The following is an 18,236-nucleotide window of genomic DNA, read 5'->3' as shown; positions in this document are numbered from 1 at the left end:
GCCCGTCAGTCAGACTCATCAGTCAGGCTGTGAGGACTGTCAGTCTCGTCAGTCAGGCTCTGAGGCCCGTCAGCCAGCCTCGTCAGTCAGGCACTGAGGCCCGTCAGTCAGCCTCATCAGTCAGGCTCTGAGGCCCGTCAGTCAGGCTCTGAGGCCCATCAGTCAGACTCTGAGGCCCATCAGTCAGGCTCCAAGGATTGTCAGACTCTGAGGCCCGTCAGTCAGCCTCATCAGTCAGGCTGTGAGGACTGTCAGTCTCGTCAGTCAGGCTCTGAGGCCCGTCAGCCAGCCTCGTCAGTCAGGCACTGAGGACCGTCAGTCAGCCTCATCAGTCAGGCTCTGAGGCCCATCAGTCAGGCTCTGAGGCCCATCAGTCAGGCTCCAAGGATTGTCAGACTCTGAGGCCCGTCAGTCAGCCTCATCAGTCAGGCTGTGAGGACTGTCAGCCTCGTCAGTCAGGCTCTGAGGCCCGTCAGTCAGCCTCATCAGTCAGGCTGTGAGGACTGTCAATCTCGTCAGTCAGACACTGAGGCCTGTCAGTCAGCCTCGTCAGTCAGGCACTGAGGACCGTCAGTCAGACTCTGAGAATAGTCAGTCAGCCTCATCAGTCAGGCACTGAGGACCATCAGTCAGCCTCATCAGTCAGGCTGTGAGGACTGTCAGTCTCGTCAGTCAGACACTGAGGACCGTCAGTCAGCCTCGTCAGTCAGGCTGTGAGGACTGTCAGTCTCGTCAGTCAGACACTGAGGCCTGTCAGTCAGCCTCGTCAGTCAGGCTCTGAGGCCCGTCAGTCAGCCTCACTAGTCAGGCTCCAAGGATCGTCAGACTCTGAGGCCCGTCAGTCAGACTCATCAGTCAGGCTGTGAGGACTGTCAGTCTCGTCAGTCAGGCTCTGAGGCCCGTCAGCCAGCCTCGTCAGTCAGGCACTGAGGACCGTCAGTCAGCCTCATCAGTCAGGCTCTGAGGCCCGTCAGTCAGGCTCTGAGGCCCGTCAGTCAGGCTCTGAGGCCCATCAGTCAGGCTCCAAGGATTGTCAGACTCTGAGGCCCGTCAGTCAGCCTCATCAGTCAGGCTCTGAGGCCCGTCAGTCAGCCTCGTCAGTCAGGCTCCAAGGACCGTCAGTCAGCCTCGCGAGTGGACAAGGGGTTGGGGGGGGCATGGTTCCTGCCTCCCGGGCGGTCAGGCCAGGGAAGCCGTCCTTCCAGGCTCAGCGCTCCCAGCAAGTTGCCCTGTGAGGCCCGACCTGCCCCTGGGCCCTCTTTGGCTCCTCCATCTCCATCCCAACCCACCACTTGTGGAGCAACCAGGACGAGCTGGCCAACAACGGAGCAGTGTCTCCTCCAGGGCCTGCACGAGCCCTCTCATTTTTTCTTAAAGACTTGATTACAGCAGCGCCTCATTTCCTGGGGCTGCTGTAATCACGTGCCCCAGAGTGGTGGCTTCAAGCAGCAAAAATATATTCTCTCGCGGCTCTGAAGGCCAGAAGGAGGAGAGAGGAGTGTGTGCAGAGCTGAGCTCCCACAGGTGCCGGGAGGGGTGGTCCTCCCCCCGCCCAGCTCCTGGAAGCTCCTCAGCTGTGGCAGTACAAACCCAGTCCTGCCAGAGGTTGGGGGTCTCCCCACGTTCACGTCTGTCTCTTCTCAGGGATGCCAGTCCTGCTAGAGTAGGGCCCACCCCACCACCATGCGACCTCGTCAGACTAATTACATCCACAGGGACCCTGTTCCCCAGTGAGGTCACATTCTGGGCCCAGAGGGTCAGGACTCAGCATGGGAACCTGAAGGGACACAATTCAACCCACAGCAAAGAGCACGTCAGTTTGGTATAGAAGCTCTAGGAAGCAGAGTTGGGGAGCTGTGTCGTTGTGCAAACATACGTCACTTTCTGTCTTCAGACTGACTGACTACCAGAGGAGCCTTCACAGTGGCTGAGCAGAAAGAAGGCAGTGCTTATGCATGAGGCAGTAAATGAGTGAGTGAATGCGTGAGTGAGGGAGTGAACAAATGAGTAAATGAGTGAGTGAATGAGTGACAGAGGACGTGAAGGAATGAAGGGATGAATGAGTGAATGGATGGACGGATGGATGAGTGAGCCAGTCGGCAGGCTGGTCCTGGGGGTGGTCACTGAGGTGTCACAGCCCCATCACGTGTTATGTGCCCATGAGTTTCGTGAACTTGACATGTTCTCCTTTTCGACCATGGAGGCGCTTGGGGTGCTGACACCCCCTTGGCCTGGTGCCTGTCACCCCCTCCCCACCGAGAGGTGCACCTTCTAAGTCTCCCCTGCCCCCACCCCGGGCATAGATCGTAACCTCCCCTCCTCCTCTCTCCACCTGCCTGAACCCCCTCACAGTCCACATTTAGAGAGGTCTGTGAACTGTGTCTGAAAGTGAGGATTTTGTCTGAGATAAAAGTCGCAGTTCTCACCAGTTAATATAAGAATCAGACAAGCTTATTTTCTCTCTGGGTGGACTCGGGTAGCATGGAGCTCCTAAATACCCAGGATTTATGGAATTTGTTGCTAATATTAAGGAGATTTACATTTCCATGATACCCCTGCAGGTTTAATCTGATCACTGCAAAACGCTCAGAGTGCATTGCTATTTCAAGGACAACTTGATTAGAAGGGTAAAAATTAGACCTTTATTTGTAGAAGCCTTTAGACTTCCGGAGCCAATCTCTTTAACTCATTCCTTGCAGTTCCTTCAGCCGCCCCTGAAAACGTGTCAGCCGAGGCCGTCAGCTCCACCCAGATCTTACTGACGTGGGCCTCGGTCCCCGAACCGGACCAGAACGGGCTCATCCTGGGCTACAAGGTACGTGCTCAGGTGACCTTGCCCGCCTGCCTCCACGGCCCGCGAGCTCGCATGGCCTGTGCATCGCCGGCTCTGGCTGTTTCCTGGACTCCACACCCCTCCTCTCGTCTCCCTCATCACTGTCTGGGGTGAGGGTCGGTCCACCCTGGTCGCGCGAGCCCATGCGAGGCGCTCTGAGCCCGTGTCCTCCCCCAAGACGGGCGGCATGGCGGTTGTGCCTTCCCATCAGCGGTTGCTGATTTTGTAAAATGCCAAGGACGAGTCCTGAGGCCCCTACCCATGTGTCTGCAGGTGTCATCACCGCCCACGTCCGTCCTGGGTGGTGGCCCTGGCATCGAGGCTTGGACACCTCCCGGCTTCTCTGGGAGACCTTTCTGGGCCAGCCCTCTGTGCTTTTACCCAGACCCTCAAAACCCCCGTGTTCTGTTCCGTCCGCTCCCCCAGCAGCAGGACGGACCTTCCTGGGTTTGACCGTGAGGCCCCGTGTGTCTCACACGCTCCAGCCCTCTCCTTGGGCCGTCCGTCTTCTAGATCCCATTCTGTTTGCTCCTGTCCTCACGCCCCACCGCCACCCCGGGGCATCCTGATCACTCCCTTCCCACCCCTTTGGATGCAGCGATCCCCTGGCCCAGCTCTGAGAGCAGCGCCCACAGCCCCACCTGGCCGTGGACAGGCCTCCCTCCCGACCCCCGCCCTTCACAGCCTTCCGGCCGCTGCTCCTGCTGGCCAGCTCCCAGGGGACGAGCTCTGGGAGTGAGGAGCTGGCGGGCTGTGGAGGGGCCGTCTCAGAGTGGCCACCTCTGCAGTGAGAGCAGTGAACGGCCCCGGGGTGGGGTGTCGGGCTCAGGGGTCCCCAGGTCGTCCGAGGCAGGAGGCCCGTCTCCTAACAACCATGCTGCCTAGGTTGGCCGCTGCTCCTTTCACAAGAAGCGGGATGTCTCTGTGTTCATGTTGAGCCCTGGTTTTAGGGGCTGCCACCGGGGACCTCAAATCCTGTAAATTACAGTGAGTGTCTGGCTCGCCCAGCCAGCCAAGGGCTGGGTCATTGCTGCAGCCAACTTCCAATCTCCAGGAAATTGCTGCACTTCCATCTTTCCCCAAAAAACGCCAGCGGTTAGGAATTAGATCCCCATGCCCTCCACCAGCCGCCCTGGGGGAGGACCCTGGTCCTCACCGGTGGTCCTGAGCCCCCAGGCCCCTCCTCACACCGCCTCCCCTCCCTGCCCTCTGTGTCGCCGCTCAGATCCTGTTCCGGGCCAAAGACCTGGACCCTGAGCCCCGGAGCCACGTGGTGCGCGGGAACCACACGCAGTCGGCGCTGCTGGCGGGCCTGGGCAAGTTCGTGCTCTACGAGCTCCAGGTGCTGGCCTTCACCCGCATCGGGAACGGGGTCCCCAGCACGCCCCCCATCCTGGAACGCACCAAAGACGACGGTACGTCGGGGCCATGCCTCTGCCCCCCACCCCGGTTTGCTGTCCCCGTCCACACCCTTTGGATGGTGGTCATTTTCAACTTAATTTTCAGAACACTTCTTCTCCCCTCCTTTCAGCAGAGGAAAATGAAACAAAGTTGTTTTGTGACCACAGAGCGCTCCTACAGCCAGTTTCAGCCAGAGTGTTTACAGGTTAGCCGTGAGCCTGAAAGGCCGGATGGGCCAGGCCAGGAAACCTCAGGCCACTTCTGGTGAAAAGCCCTAGGTTCCCTGGGGTGACCCGCTCTCGTCTGCATAATGAGATTATTACAAGCCCCCTCAGAGTGCATGTTTGAAGGGCTGGGGTGCCCAGGTTCCCAACCCCAGAAACAAGTACCTCTTGACAGTTGTCTAAATCCTCAGGGATGTTTCTCCACTTTGCAGATGTCAGCCACCCAAGGTTAGCTCCTGTACACGATCTTTGTTAACTACACTGTGGCAAATATTCTTCCCCACCTCCCCAGAAAAGCCAGGCTCAGATTCAGCTGAAAGTGAGGCACCAGAGATTTTCTTCAGCATTTTTACTGAAGGAATTAAATCAGCCTGGAATGCGCTCTAACTGCTGAGATGATACCCTCCTCCCCGTTTGCTGGGAGACAGCTCGGGATCTGGGCCCCGCCTGGGTCAGAGGAGGGAGTTCCTCGAGCATCGTCCTTCCTCCAGGGCTGGTCTCAGGGCAGCCAGGGGCTGAAAGGGACCCTGTGACCTGAAAGCCATGTCTTTGCAAAACTGTGTGTTGTGTCCAGGACCACCTGAATGAACAGTAACGGGACATTTAATAACCGTCCCTCAAACTTGGGAAGATATTCTTCCCAAAGCACAGGCAGCAGAATCGTGGACTGATGTCTGTTTTCTGCCACAGTCTGTGATATAAACTTGTTTCCCCTTCCCCTCATTTCATCACGATGCAAGCGATCACCCATGGGGACAGTGAGGGGCAGAAGCCACAGAAGACAGACCAGACGTCAGAGTTTCCCATTTGTGAATCGATCCTGGCATGTGAGCCCGTGGCCTCCTTCCATTTATTTCACCAAAACACAGGGTTCAGAACACAAGTTTATAATTTAAAATACCATTCTCAACTTACTAGCTTGAGGCAAAATTCAGCAGCCCTGCAACGACTGTAACACACGTCATTTTATTTCTATTTGATTGTTCCATGCCTATTACCTCTTGCCTGGGAAGAGTCAGTTCTTAAGTTCCAATGAGAAGTTCCCACGCTGGCCACACATTTACTAGCTTGTCCATTTAAGTAAATATATTTTACAGTGTCTAGGACGCTGTTATTCAGTGGTGCCTGCACACACAGCTAGTTTTTGAATTACTGGTGCACCAGACCGTGAAGAAGAACTATTATATGCATTTGTGGACATCGCCTCTTGATTTTCTGGGACGATGCAGGAGAGGGCTTGTGCATCTAAGAGGAAGGCCATTGTTGTAGCCGTGTTATTTGGTCAATCCCTGTAACCTCCATTGGAAGTTGGGAGGGACGTTCAGCCACCCTCTTCACCTGACACCTGCTGTGTGGACGTCCAGACCGGGAGAGGAATCAGCTCAGAGTGGCGAAGTCTCTACTCTCACTTGATGTGCCCTCTCCCATGCTACTTAGCGACTGTAGCGGCCAGCTTTCGGCAACGCTCAGGACTCCCAGCCTGGTTCCTGAGCGCTGCAAAAGTCACCTTCCCAAAACTCAGAGAGATTCACCCACGAGCAGTGTCGTCAGCAGTCGTGACTGTCCTCGGCCAGCCCACAGGACCCTGCGAAACCCCGCCATGTACCCACGTGACATCCCCGGTGGGGCCTGATTCTCAGGTCTTTTTTTTTTCCCCCTTCAGCCCCAGGCCCGCCCGTGAGGCTCGTGTTCCCGGAGGTGAGGCTCACGTCTGTGCGGATCGTGTGGCAGCCTCCAGAGGAGCCCAACGGCATTATTCTAGGTAAGGGAGCGGCGGGGATCACAGCTCAGAGAGAAATGACAATTAGATTGATTCCATCCATTTTTATTAGATGTCTAAAAGGTTAAAAAAAAAAAATCCCATCCACAGCAGCCTGGCATTTTCTGAGCCGAGAGACCACAGCCCTGTGTCTCCTGCTCTAAGGGTTCTTTGCAGAATGAAATTTACATTCTGTTCGCCCAGAATCTGTTCACGGTTCACGGCAGTACCATTTGTAATTGACCTTCCCTCTGCTCAGAAATAACCCAGTTATTTTGACGTGTGTTTGGAAAACAGCGGGCTGGCTTTTCATAGAAGATTCCCATGGGCCTTGCTCCAGGGTCTGGAAGCATCTCTCTTCTGCTGCAGGGCTTGCACCCAGGCCTTCGAGGAAGTTTTCCAAGTGAACTGCGTGCTTGGGTCCCAGGGAAGCGGTTTGCTTTGAACTTGGTGTTCAGGGGGCCAGCTCTGATAACTTGGGTGAAGAGCCTTAATTTGCCCCAGTTTCCCAAAGGCAGCAAGTTTTATTTTTAAAGATCATCAGTCCGTTGATTTTTTCACCCTTTCACTGTGACAAATCCGGAGCCTCTGATGTGCCAGGCCTTGTGTGTGGGGGTGGGGGGCGGTGGGGAGAGGAGGGCGGAGGGGAGGCGGGTAAGGAGTGAGTGAGACGCTGGCAGGGCAGGTCCTCAAAGGGGAGACATCAGCGACAGGACTGCACGGTCCTGTGTGTGCGGGGTGCGCGCGCTCAATCCCTCCTTCACGTCCAACTCTGCAGCCGCATGGACTGTGGCCCGCCAGGCTCCTCTGTCCATGGGGTTATCCAGGCAAGAAAACTGGCGTGGGGTGCCATTTCCTCCTCCAGGGGATCTTCCTGACCCAGGGACTGAACCTGCTTCTCCTGCATCTCCTGCGTTGGCAGGCGGCTTCTTTAGCACTCAGCCACCCGGGAAGCCCTCGATGTGGGGAGGTTCCACAGAACGCCCTGCAGGGCAGCGTCTCCTGGATCAGGGGCTCAGGGCTGGACGGTGTTTTCAGCCTGGAACTTGAGGATGAGTGTTGGTAAACAAAATATTGGGTCCGCTCGCCCGCAGGCGGTAAAGCCAATCTGACACCAGGCCGTGGAGAAGGCAAGTGCAGTGTTTACTGCCAGGGGACAAGCAAGGCGTCAGGGCAGCTGGTGCTCAAAACGCCCGACTCCCCAGGGTTTCAGCAAACGCTTTTAAAGGCCAGTGGGGGGTGTGATCAGCATGCGCTGTACTGTGGCTGTCGGACAGTGAGGCAACAGGCGGGGTCACAGGGGTTGGCCCAGCACTCCTCAGGCTCCGCAGACCTGGGGGCCGAGTGCTCAAGGTCACCCTGCAGTCAGCGGCTCTCCTGCAGCGGGGGTCTCAGCATCTGTGGGACAGCTGAGGGACAGCACACACTGTTCCTGGGAGCTTCAGAGAGGGGCCCCAGCCCAGGATACAGGGAGCAGGCTGTCCCGGGAAGACCCAGAGGGTCTGCTCCGTCACATGGGTGGGTTCCCGAGTCTTGAACCAAACGCTGCCTTCCGCCTGTGGGAGCATAAACATCCCTGGGGGGTGTGGGCCAGCCGGGCTGTGAACCGCTGGGAAGGTGTTGCGTCGCGTGCAGGAGAGGCCAGCGGCCCAGACCTTCCCACCTGGGCCTTTGAGGGCCCGTGTGTCCCCCGGGGCCAGGCTGGCCCTGAAGTACGGTCCTTCCTCCTCCTCACCCACCACAGACCCCAAAAATGTCTGCTCGGGTTGCAGGTAATTTGACAGTCACACCCTAAACACTGCTTACAAATGGCAGTAAAACATACCACTTACACCTGCTCTCCAGGTGAGGATTGTAAGATTTTGTTTGAAAAAGGGTTTCACTTCATTTAAAAAAAAAAAAAAAGTTTGAAAATCTGTGCCAAGGGAGTCCGCCAAGGACCTTGAGCAGCAAAGGGACATGATCAGATTTGTCTTCTGGACAACAACTGGCAGCCGTGAAAGGGCGAGCAGCAAGGCAGATACTGCCAAGCCCCGGCTTCATTAAGACGGGCCCGGGGCACGCTCGCCATCTGCACGGCTCAGCCCTGTCCTCTGCGGCCCCGGGAGGCGCTGCTGTGTGAGGACGGCACTCCCGAGCCAGGTCACCAAGGACCTGGACATTCTGGCCACTAAAACCACAGCCATCATGGAGGAGCCTCTGTTACAGTGTGCGTCTCAGACCCCGTGCAGCTGAGAGGCCCCGGCCGGCTGGTCTAAGGCCCTGGGGCGCTCATGGTCTGTGGAGCTGACGCTGCTCTCGAGGTGCCCGGAGCCCACACGCAGGCAGGGCTGCCCTCCTCTCTGCAGCCTGTTATGGAAGCAGCAGGACAAACCGTCTGATCACCGCCCACTCCCTGGGAGAGGAGCCCCAGTGTGCTGAGGAACAAGACGCACGTTCGGAGCAGAGATGTGAAGTCCCCCCACCTGGCCCCCCGCGGGTCCCCCCCACCCACCCACACACAAACACACACCCCACCTCGGCTGAGACCCGGCAGTCCCAGTTCTGTGATCATCTCCGTGCTCTCCGCAGCCCTCCCGGGCCGATGAAAATCGGTTCTGACAGCAGCGCTCCGCGGGAGCGGGCAGAGGAAGGCCTGCCCTTCCCTGTGTTAGCACACACAGACACGTGCTCGGCTTTGTGACTGCGACTTTGAGCTGCTTCTTCCAGGACTTCTCTGAAACCCCGGCAGGGCTGCGGCCTCAGCCAGCGCTGGGCGGTGACCCTTCCCGAGTCCCCTGCCAGGAAAGACCCCCGTCCCCGGATGCTGCTCCACCCCTGAGAACCACATCAGAGGGCACCTCCGCCTGCTGCCTCCCCTCCCCACCCATCCCCACCTGGGCCGGGCTCTTCTCCTCTTGGCCCCCAAAGCTTCTGCGCCCAGTCGCCACACGAGTCCCCCAGGAGCCCGGAGTCCCCCGTCCACAGAAGCTCAGCGGCTCGCTTGAGAATCATGTCCCCTGCTTTTACTGGTCTTTAACTTTTTCTGATTGTGAAAGCAACGTGTACAATGATAATTCAGACCACAATGCAGATAATTTAGATACCATTTCACAGTCGTCAGAAGCACAGCAGGTCTGATGGTCCCCAGGAGAGGTGAGGAGGCGGGGAGAAGCCTCACGCGCTCTCCCCGGGAGCACAAGCGTAGCTGCCGAGGGGATGACCAGGGCGGGTGCACCCCCCCACCCAGCCGCCCCGCTCCAGGCCTTAACTCTGAGAAATCCTCACTCCGGTTCGCAGAGCAAAACGCACAGAGAGTCACGGCAGACTGCTTTAAATAACAGGGAATTTAGAAAAGAGACAACTGGACACAACCCAAATGTCCATCAGTGAGGCGATGAGAAGGTGAACCGTGGTCTGTTCATACAGAGAAATCACAGAGACCGTTAAAGTAACGGCCGCGCGCTCCAGGAGGTGCCATGAAAAAGCCTCACAAACATCTGTTGCAGGAAAAACAAGTTGCAAAAACATCCCCCCAGCTCGAAAATGTCTCAGCACCCTTGAAAACTCTGCAGACACGACCAGTTGTCATGTATGAGTACACACCTGTGGTGAAGCTGAAGCTCCAATACTCTGGCCACCTGATGACTCACTGGGAAAGACCCTGATGCTGGGAAAGATTGAAGACAAAAGGAGAAGAGGGCGGCGGAGGATGAGACGGTTGGACGGCATCACCAGTTCAACAGATATGAACTTGGGCAAACCCCGGGAGACGGTGAGGGACAGGGAGGCCTGGCGTGCTGCAGTCCGTGAAGTCGCAAAGAGCCGGACACGACTGAGCAGCTGAACAGCAATGTAGTGAAAGCCGCATGCCGACAGGCGCCGGTGGCCGGGGTTCAGAGCCCACCAGGGCCCCTTTGCTCCTCGCTTTAGAGTGACTGGCCTCCCTGCCCCTTTGTATCCCCAGATCCTCAGTAAGGCGGCCTGAGGTTCCGCTCAGGCATTGCAGACAGACTGGGGTGGGGGGTAGCTCACTTAGCCCCTCTGGGCCAGGCTGCCCGCCTCAGGGGGGACCCGTGATCAGACCTCCCGGGTATCGTGCAGGGCACCGAAAACCCAGAATAGCCAGTGCCGTTCGGCGCCGGCTGGACGCTGTGGCCCTTCCGCACCTCCTCCCTGCTCTCGGACCAGAGCGGTCTCCTCCCCGTTGCTGTGTCTGCACTCAGCGTTTCTCTGTGTCTATCACAGGCGTGTTGCAAGGCTTCATTCTCCATCACCCTGGTGGCTCCAGCGGAAGGTTCCTGCTGAGAGGCAGCTTGGGGCCAGGTTATAGGATGCCCCCAAGGCACTGAGACGTCTGGGCATAGATCTCTAGTCCCGGAGGTCCTTGAAAATCACAAAACCCCAGGTCAGGAGGGGGTCGGACTCTGAGGCTGCGGAACACAGCCCTCCACCTCCCCCGATGCCCTCTCGGGCTGTGAGGCATGTAGTGGTAATTGTAACAAACATTGTCTAGGTAACCTGTCACCCGGATATTATTACCGCCAGCTCACCAAATTGTAGATGCTGCAGAAAGACGGGAAAACAATTTCTAAAGATTCAGATTGGTGTTCACAGGGGAGAAAGGAAAACATCTTTTTTCAAGACTCACTTTACGTCCAGGGACCTAGAGTCGGCGTCCCCACTCCTGCGGCGTGGCCTTCTGAGCACATAAACATCTCTGCAGCGAGAGCTTTTGTAATCTGTATCAAAAACATGTTCTTTCATTTCCGAAAGAGATTAACAGCATGAAATACTGGAGGTGCCTACAGGGAGAAACACTTGCTTATTTGCGTAAATATTTTACCGGGAGAGCTCGCAGCGTTTAGAGCCTTCCTTGGGGGTTCGGGGGGGCCACCCGAGAGCGGTCGTCCCCCCCTCCTCATTTGCTGCTGCTTCACAGTCGCTCAGGTGCTGCGAAGCTCGAGTGACGTGTGTGCTCCTTGGGCCGCAAGGGTCTGTCCCTCCAGACAGGCCGCATCCCCACCTCCACGCGGTTAGAAGTGTTAGGAAAAACGCCGCAGGAGGAAAAAGCCGCCTCTAAGGACCGGTGGTAAAGGCCTTTATTAAGCGTCGCTCTCTGGCAGAACTCCCGGGGGCTGGTGAGTGAGGAGACAAAGGGAGTCTGCAAGGTATGAGGGGTGGGGAGGGGTTTTATAGTCCAGGCCAGGTCTTTTCATATAAGGAAGAAAGCGCGGGCTACAGCGGTGGTCAGTGTCCGAGGGCTCTATGTTGGTACCTGATTGGGCCAGGCTGCAGGGGGCCAGCCCCTGGAAGTTTAGCCAGCCTCTGGAATTTGCCTTGCAGCACTTTCCCGGGGGCATGCCCCGACCTTTCAAGAAGTTGGCCTGCCTGTGGGAGCCGAACCTTGACCTTTGGCTTATTACAAACAAGGGTGTAATTAGGGGGACTCTGCTGAGAATTAGGAGCCCAGCTGAATAGGATCTGTGTTAGCAAACGCGTGGTTTGCTCCACTGTTGTATTTGTCTGCCCCCCACCCTTACACGGAGAGACTGCAAAACCAGCAACCCAGGCGGCATCTGGGCTAGGCTGACGCTTGCCCCCCGGGGAGACTCAGCCACTGTGGGTTCCCTGAGTCAGGAGTGGGCACTACGGGGCCGTCGCCACCCACAGTGCCTTCCGGGGGGTCAGCAGCCCCGTGCCCTCTTTGCGGCTTTGGCCTCAGGGCCCCAGGATGGTCCCCAAACAGACAATGGACAGAACTCTCAAGTGTACACCGTTTGTCTACCCAGGAACCACCCAGTCCTTAGAAGGCCTTGCCACCACCTGGGAGGTCTGCCCTCGACTCTCCAGAGTCGATCTGGGGTCTCTCTGTCAGCTCCTTTGGCCGAGATGCCTCCTGCCCCACCCCCCGCAAAGGCCCCCCATCCTTGGCTGCCTCTTCTCTGACTCTCCCCTACCCACCCCCCCCGGCCTTCCCCGCAGATGGCTCGGAACCCGCCTCCAGCCTGTGGTGCCCGCCTCTTTCCCTCCTGGCTTTCTAGCGAGCGACGTGTCCTCATCTTCCGGGTGACTTTGAGCTGCTTGGGTTTCTGCAGCCCATCGCTTTCCACCTGCATCCCCGTGGGTCGCACGTGGCCGTGCCCCTCTAAATGCCCCCGTGACCCCCGGGACCTTCCACTGCGGCCGCCCCCAGCCCTCTCCTCCCGCTGGGGACCCAGATCCGCGTTCCTTCCTCACGCAGCCACACCCTCTGACCTCGTAGCTGAGACTCAGCTCCTGTTTCTGAGCTTGCTGGACCCGGAATCAGATAAGGAGCCTTTTCCGCCCAAACACCCCCGTCCTGCCTGGCTCCCGATCCATGTTCCCAAGCGTGCGGGCCAGGGCTCGGCCACTGCTCTTGCCTGCTCCTGTGCAGAAGGCTCTCTCCTGCTGGTCGAGCCTGTGTCGAGGTGGGTAGGGGCGTTCATCCTCATGGTCACGGCACTGCAGAACGGGACCGCAGGGACACGGTCCCTCTTCTAGGGCAAAGGACAGGAAGGTGCTCCTAGAGTCCAGGGCTGAGGCGTTTTCTCCCAGGCGCTCCTTGTGACCTGGATCAGAGACCAGCCCAGGTTTCCCATGGTTCTCCGGAGTCTCCTGGAGCCCTCGGGGCCCAGGCAGAAACGCCCCGTCCGTCCAAAAGAGACAGAGGAAAAGGTGTGAGCGGGGGCCGTGTGAAGGCGCCCACACAGGCAGGTGGAGGTGAGGTCCAGGGTCACCCCGGGGTCGTGCCCTGAGGGCGGGGCGGGGAGTAGGGGTGGAGCCTTTGGTGGAGGGCAGACCTGAGCCTGCCCGGGAGGCAATTAGTGGCTCCCGTTTAATCCCCAGATTGCAGCCCACAAAGACATGCCTTTGAACAAAATCTCAGTTTCACCCCAGGATTTTTAGCTCCAGCAGCAGATAATCTGAGCAGAGGTGAAATGTGGTCAAGAACGAGCAATAACAAAAGCGCATCAGTAACCACATGCGAATCCTCGTTAATTCAGACTCTCCGGGTGGAAGGCGGTTTGAATGATCAAGGAGTCTTCATCACACGTGACTCTCCGAGACACAAAGGGACATGTGACCGCCGGCTGGTGGGCTCCGTGAGGGGTGGAGCTGCCCCTGGATGCCCCGTGTTAGCTGCGCGGCCGTGTCCCCTGGGGTCCCTGTGCCTGGGAGGTGCTGGGCAGGTGTTTCTGCTCCTCCCGGCCGTCTCGGGTAGAGTCAGCCTTCTCACAATCTGGAAAAGAAACCTGGTCGACTCAAGTCTACCCAGAAATTCAGTGTGCTCACACGCAGGGCCCAGGGCCCGGAAGTGCATACGCGTGCCTGTTTTTAATGCAGTTACTTTCTGCCTCTCTGAGGGCAGAGGGTAGGGTTGGAGTCCCTTCTTCACGAGGCGTGGTGTTTCCTCAATGGCCGAGCTCACTCTCCCCGGGGACACGCCTCTCTCTCGAGGTCTTTAAAATATTATGTTTGACCATGGTCTTGTTGGAGGTCGGTGTCTGCCTCTGTAGTCTTTGTGCTTGGTCGTGAAGTTCGGTTTGTCTTTGCAGAATACCTTTCCTTAATTCCTTGCTGTAGCTCAATTACTTTCGTACGGGGCACAGGCTGACTTTCCTCTGGTGGCCGGGTGGACACAGGGGTCATCGGCTGTGTCCCGCCACAGACCCCCCAGTCCCCTGTGAGACCTGCTGTAGCTTCTGTGGATGAACCACGTGCCCGCGTGGCTGGTGCTGCCCCCACCACATCTGACCCCCCGGGCGCCCCTCGAAATCTGCTGAACACGGGCCCCGCCCTGTGCCACAGTCTCCTTGCCAATCCCGACAACATACCAATAATGATACAACACGTGGAAGTTGGAGTAGAAGTCCTGAGGTCAGAGCTGGCGTAGGAAGGCGGGTTCGCATCACTGTGGTCGCAGTGGGTGAGCTTCTGGAGAGAGCTGGGGGTTAATACAGAAGAGTATAATGGGGAGAAATGGAGCAATGACGTAGCTGATCCGGATGGCGTGACAGGCAAGGGGGGCTGAGAGAGGAAGGGGGAGGCGGGCGCTCCCCCAGGGGGTGTGCACTGCCGGGCCTGCAGGGGGAGGGCTCTGCCCAGGTGGGCACGCTGACCACGTCGCCCTCTTTTTCCGGACACTGGGTGTCCAGGTGTCTCAGAGCTGGGTCTGCAAGTCCTCTGCCGCTGTAGACGCGGGCGGAGGGACCGGCAGGGCCTGGTCTTCAGGGAGACCTGGTCCTTAATGACATGACTTCGAGCAGCCATGGACCCTTGATGATCAGGGCACTCGGAGAGACAGTCTGAGCTGACGGCCCGCCCGGAGCTGATGTGCAAGCCTCCTCCCGCTTCCTTGACAGCGGGGAGTGCTGTCTCTGGGGGAGCCCCCCACCCCACCCGCTCAGAGCCACAGGGGTGGGGCTTCTGGGAAGCAGGAGCGCTGGGCTGGCAGGAGGAAGACGGATGTGCAGACAGACAGACAAACAGCAGACACAGGGTCTGAGCACAGGCGTGAGTGCCTCCAGGGCTGCCTGCTCCAGGGAGAAGGGCGCTCCAGGCAGGGAGACCCTTGAGGGTCGAGGGCAGAGCTGCTAGAAGGTGGGGGCAGGGGGAAGAGAAGGCACCCACCCTCTGTGCTGCTCCCAAGCATCCTCCGGGCCGGGGGCCACAGGGAGGAGGAGGCTGTGCTCACGTTGAGTTCCGCGAAGGATGGAGAGGGGGCCTAGCGCCCCGAGGCCCCCTTCACCCCGGGCCTGGCTTCCCTCTCAGGGCCCGGCCTGCAGCTCAGACGCCAGCCCGGGAAAGGGAGACAGCGCAGAAACCCAGGGCTCGGAAGGGTGTGCCGGGTGGGGACTGGGGGCTTCCCCGTGGGGGAGGGACGCTGACCAGCGGTCTTCGTGCCCCGACCACCCCCCACCCCCAGGCTACCAGATCGCCTACCGCCTGGCCAGCAGCAGCCCCAACACCTTCACCACTGTGGAGGTCGGCGCCACAGTGAGGCAGTTCACGGCCACTGAACTGGCCCCGGAGTCCGCGTACGTCTTCCGGCTGTCGGCCAAGACCAGGCAGGGCTGGGGGGAGCCGCTGGAGGCCACGGTCATCACCACCGAGAAGAGAGGTGAGACCCAGAGGCCAGACTCAGTGTCAGCCAGTGGTGGGGAGAGGCCCCGTGTGCCTGGGCGGGGGGTGGGGGGTGGCTGCGCCAACTGCGAGCTTATCAAGCACGTCCTGAGTCCTTCCTGGAGCCAGACACAGAGCTGGTCCACACAGCCTGACACTCGCCATAGGCCTGCATCCTCAGCCCTGATCGTCTGGGGTTCAAGGAGAGAGACTGCCCCTCTTCCCCCTCCCCCTTCTCCCCTCCTTCCCACCAGAGGTGCCAGAGCCCCCTGCCGGCTCCTCCCCCGGGAAGCAGGTAAGCCATACTTCCAGAGTCGGGGAGCCAGGAGCCGCAGGGCTGAGTGGCCCCCACCCACCACAAGGGGACAGAGAGCCCCAGGCCCCGATTCTTGCCTTCCCACTCAGAGTCCATGCAGCCCCTGCTGAGGGAGCAGGAAACAGGTTTGCTCAAGGTTTGATGTGACTTAAGCTGAGTCTGAGAGGAGATTCAGACATGAACTCCATCGAGAGCAACCCTGTTCCCCGCCCCAGCCCCCAAGTGCCCCTGCCTCCCAGCAGCCCCCCATCCCGCAGCCCCCGTGGCTCAGCGTGGGGCCCAGGAGAGCCAGGCCCCTTCCCGTGGGCCGCAGGGAGGGGAGTTAGCTCCGGGCCCCTCACAGCCATCCCCATGGGGCTGGCAATCAGCTGCGGCGTCATTTCACCCCGCACGTCCTGACCAGAACCCACACTCGTCAGGATGCACAGTTCAGCAGTGATTCCTGCCCCGTGGGGCTTCTGTGTTGACGTGGATGGGGTGAGGACACCAGCTGGCCGGCGAGTTACCCCCACGCAGAAACGGGTCCCGGCCCTGCTCCCCGCATCCCAGTCCCTATCCCAGAGGCTCAGAGTCGCCCCCAGGCAGCCCGCTCCACAACCTTTATGGGCTCAGGCCCAGGTCAACGTCCAGGGAGAGCAAACCAGTGTTGAAGAGGCGCTGACCCAAAGTCAGAAAGAGGGAGAGTGTCCGGAGGAGCCTGGGAGTGTTGGGAGCGCCCAGGTGTTGCTCAGGATGCCTGCACCCGAGTGCCCATGGGGAGTGTGGACGGGCCCATCCGCAGTCTGCCTGCTTCCGCTCCGAGGGTGGAGCGTGCTGGGACTAAACGGGGTCTCCAGCCAGGTCCGGCCAGAGTCCGGGACCCGCACATCACTGTGGATGACTGCCCGCCCGCCGGCCATCTGAGCTAGGCAGCCAGCGCCCCGGGGCCTCTCGGGGTGCCCCGACCCTGACCTGCTGTCCTCTCGGCCGCAGAGCGGCCCGCGCCCCCCAGGGAGCTCCAGGTGCCCCAGGCCGACGTGACGGCGCGCAGCCTGTGTCTGCGGTGGGTGCCGGGCAGCGACGGCGCCTCCCCGATCCGGTACTTCACGGTGCAGCTGCGCGAGCTCCCCGGGGGCCGGTGGCAGACCTACTCCTCGTCCGTCAGCCACGAGGCCACGGCCTGTGTCGTCGAGAGGTACGGAGAGGGTGGGGAAGGCCCTGCCCGGCGCGCCCCCCACCGGCTCCCGCCTGCCCAGCAGGGAGACCCACACTGCGAGCCCGCGTCTGCCCCCTGGCCAGCCCTCCCGCGCTGGGACCCGGCAGTCCCGAGGCCCACCCCGGCCTCTTCCTGCCTGTCCTTCTGAGCTCTGTCCCTCCCCACTGCCCCCGAGCCCCGGGGCTGACGGGGCTGCCCAGTCCCTGAGGCAGATGGCAGCCCAGCCTGCCCCTGGCACCATGTCGCAGGCCCGGGTCATGGTCAGGGAGACGACCCTCCTCCGTGCTCCAGCCCCGGGCCAGCAAGGCACACGTCTTCCGCCTGCTGCCGTCCGTGGCGCTGCAGTGATGGCCAACGGCAGGAACAGGGCTCCCCGCCCCCCGAGCCGGCCATCTGGTGACTGCTGGGTGCGGGGAGGCCATGGACTTGCTTTGTCCTGGTCCCACCTGGGCCTCTTGTCTGGGCCACACCTGCTTCATGGTGGAGGAGGTGAGGGCTGGGGGGCGTTAAGTCGCCTGCCAGGTTCTTCTAGATGGAACCGTCTAGATGGGCAGGCCTGGGGAGAAGCCGTGGGTGGTGGGGTTGGCGGTGGTCCAGGGCGGCCCAGGGAGACGCCCGGCATCACTTCTGTCCTTCCTCTCAGTCCCAACTGCACCCCTCCCTGCAGACTCACACTCCAGGGTGCCCGGCAGCGGGTACCCCTGTCTTTGTGGGTCTAGAGCCCTTGCCAGGACCTCCTAGGAGGGTGGAGGAGGCCAGACGTTGCTTGTCTAGCTGACCACCTCTCCTCTCCCAGCTCCCGAGAACCCCATGCTGGGTGCTCTGTTACATCCCCGTCCAGCTGCTCGATGAATCCCAGGACAGCTCGGGGGGGGTGGTGTTGGGGGGAAACAGGGTCAGAGGTCAGCCGTCGCCTGCAGCCCCGCCAGCGAGGGGCACACGTGGCCTCCCCCTTCCCCTCGCCAGGCCGCCTGTCAGAGCCCGGCTGAGCCCACTGAGGGGGCGGGTTGGGAACTGGGCCAGGCCTGGAGTGTGGCCCTGTCACTTTCCCACATGTGACCGCCAGCACGGGGCTGAAGGAGAAGGGGACCCCCCAGGTCCGAGGAGCCCTGCTCACCTGGCATACCGCACTCCAGTGCCCCGGGCGTCCAGCCTAATTAGGATGTGCCGCTGGACGTAAATAGCGCCACCTCCTCATGTTAACCGTCAGAAAGAAGGACCATAAAATCCGGCCACCCCTCCTGTCACGGAGCCTCCTAGAATCAGAGCAGTGGTCTGCTGGGGGTTCCCCGTGGGAAAGGAGAGGTCCGAGTGTCAGGACCGACGGGTAAATCTGGTGGGAGAGAGTGTTGCCAGCTTCCTGATGGGCCAGAACCAGGACA

At 59.8% G+C, this 18,236-nt stretch overlaps 1 protein-coding gene across 7 annotated transcripts in view; it reads left to right on the top strand.

The window, feature by feature from the left end:
* Window positions 1-18,236, top strand: part of SDK1 (sidekick cell adhesion molecule 1) — a 740,828-nt gene that overhangs the window by 661,568 nt on the left and 61,024 nt on the right. For all 7 annotated transcript variants that reach the window (XM_043915387.1, XM_043915391.1, XM_043915392.1 and 4 more), the window contains 5 exons: window positions 2,700-2,815; window positions 4,059-4,248; window positions 6,122-6,220; window positions 15,147-15,341; window positions 16,632-16,833. In XM_043915387.1, the coding sequence (XP_043771322.1) occupies window positions 2,700-2,815; window positions 4,059-4,248; window positions 6,122-6,220; window positions 15,147-15,341; window positions 16,632-16,833 (802 nt within the window). The remainder of the gene's footprint in view (window positions 1-2,699; window positions 2,816-4,058; window positions 4,249-6,121; window positions 6,221-15,146; window positions 15,342-16,631; window positions 16,834-18,236) is intronic.

The sequence above is a fragment of the Cervus elaphus genome, chromosome 10 (genome assembly GCF_910594005.1).
Source record: "Cervus elaphus chromosome 10, mCerEla1.1, whole genome shotgun sequence".
Taxonomy (NCBI): Eukaryota; Metazoa; Chordata; class Mammalia; order Artiodactyla; family Cervidae; genus Cervus; species Cervus elaphus.
The sequence above is the reverse complement of the archived record's forward strand: the minus strand, read 5'-3'. Positions and strand labels throughout refer to the sequence as shown.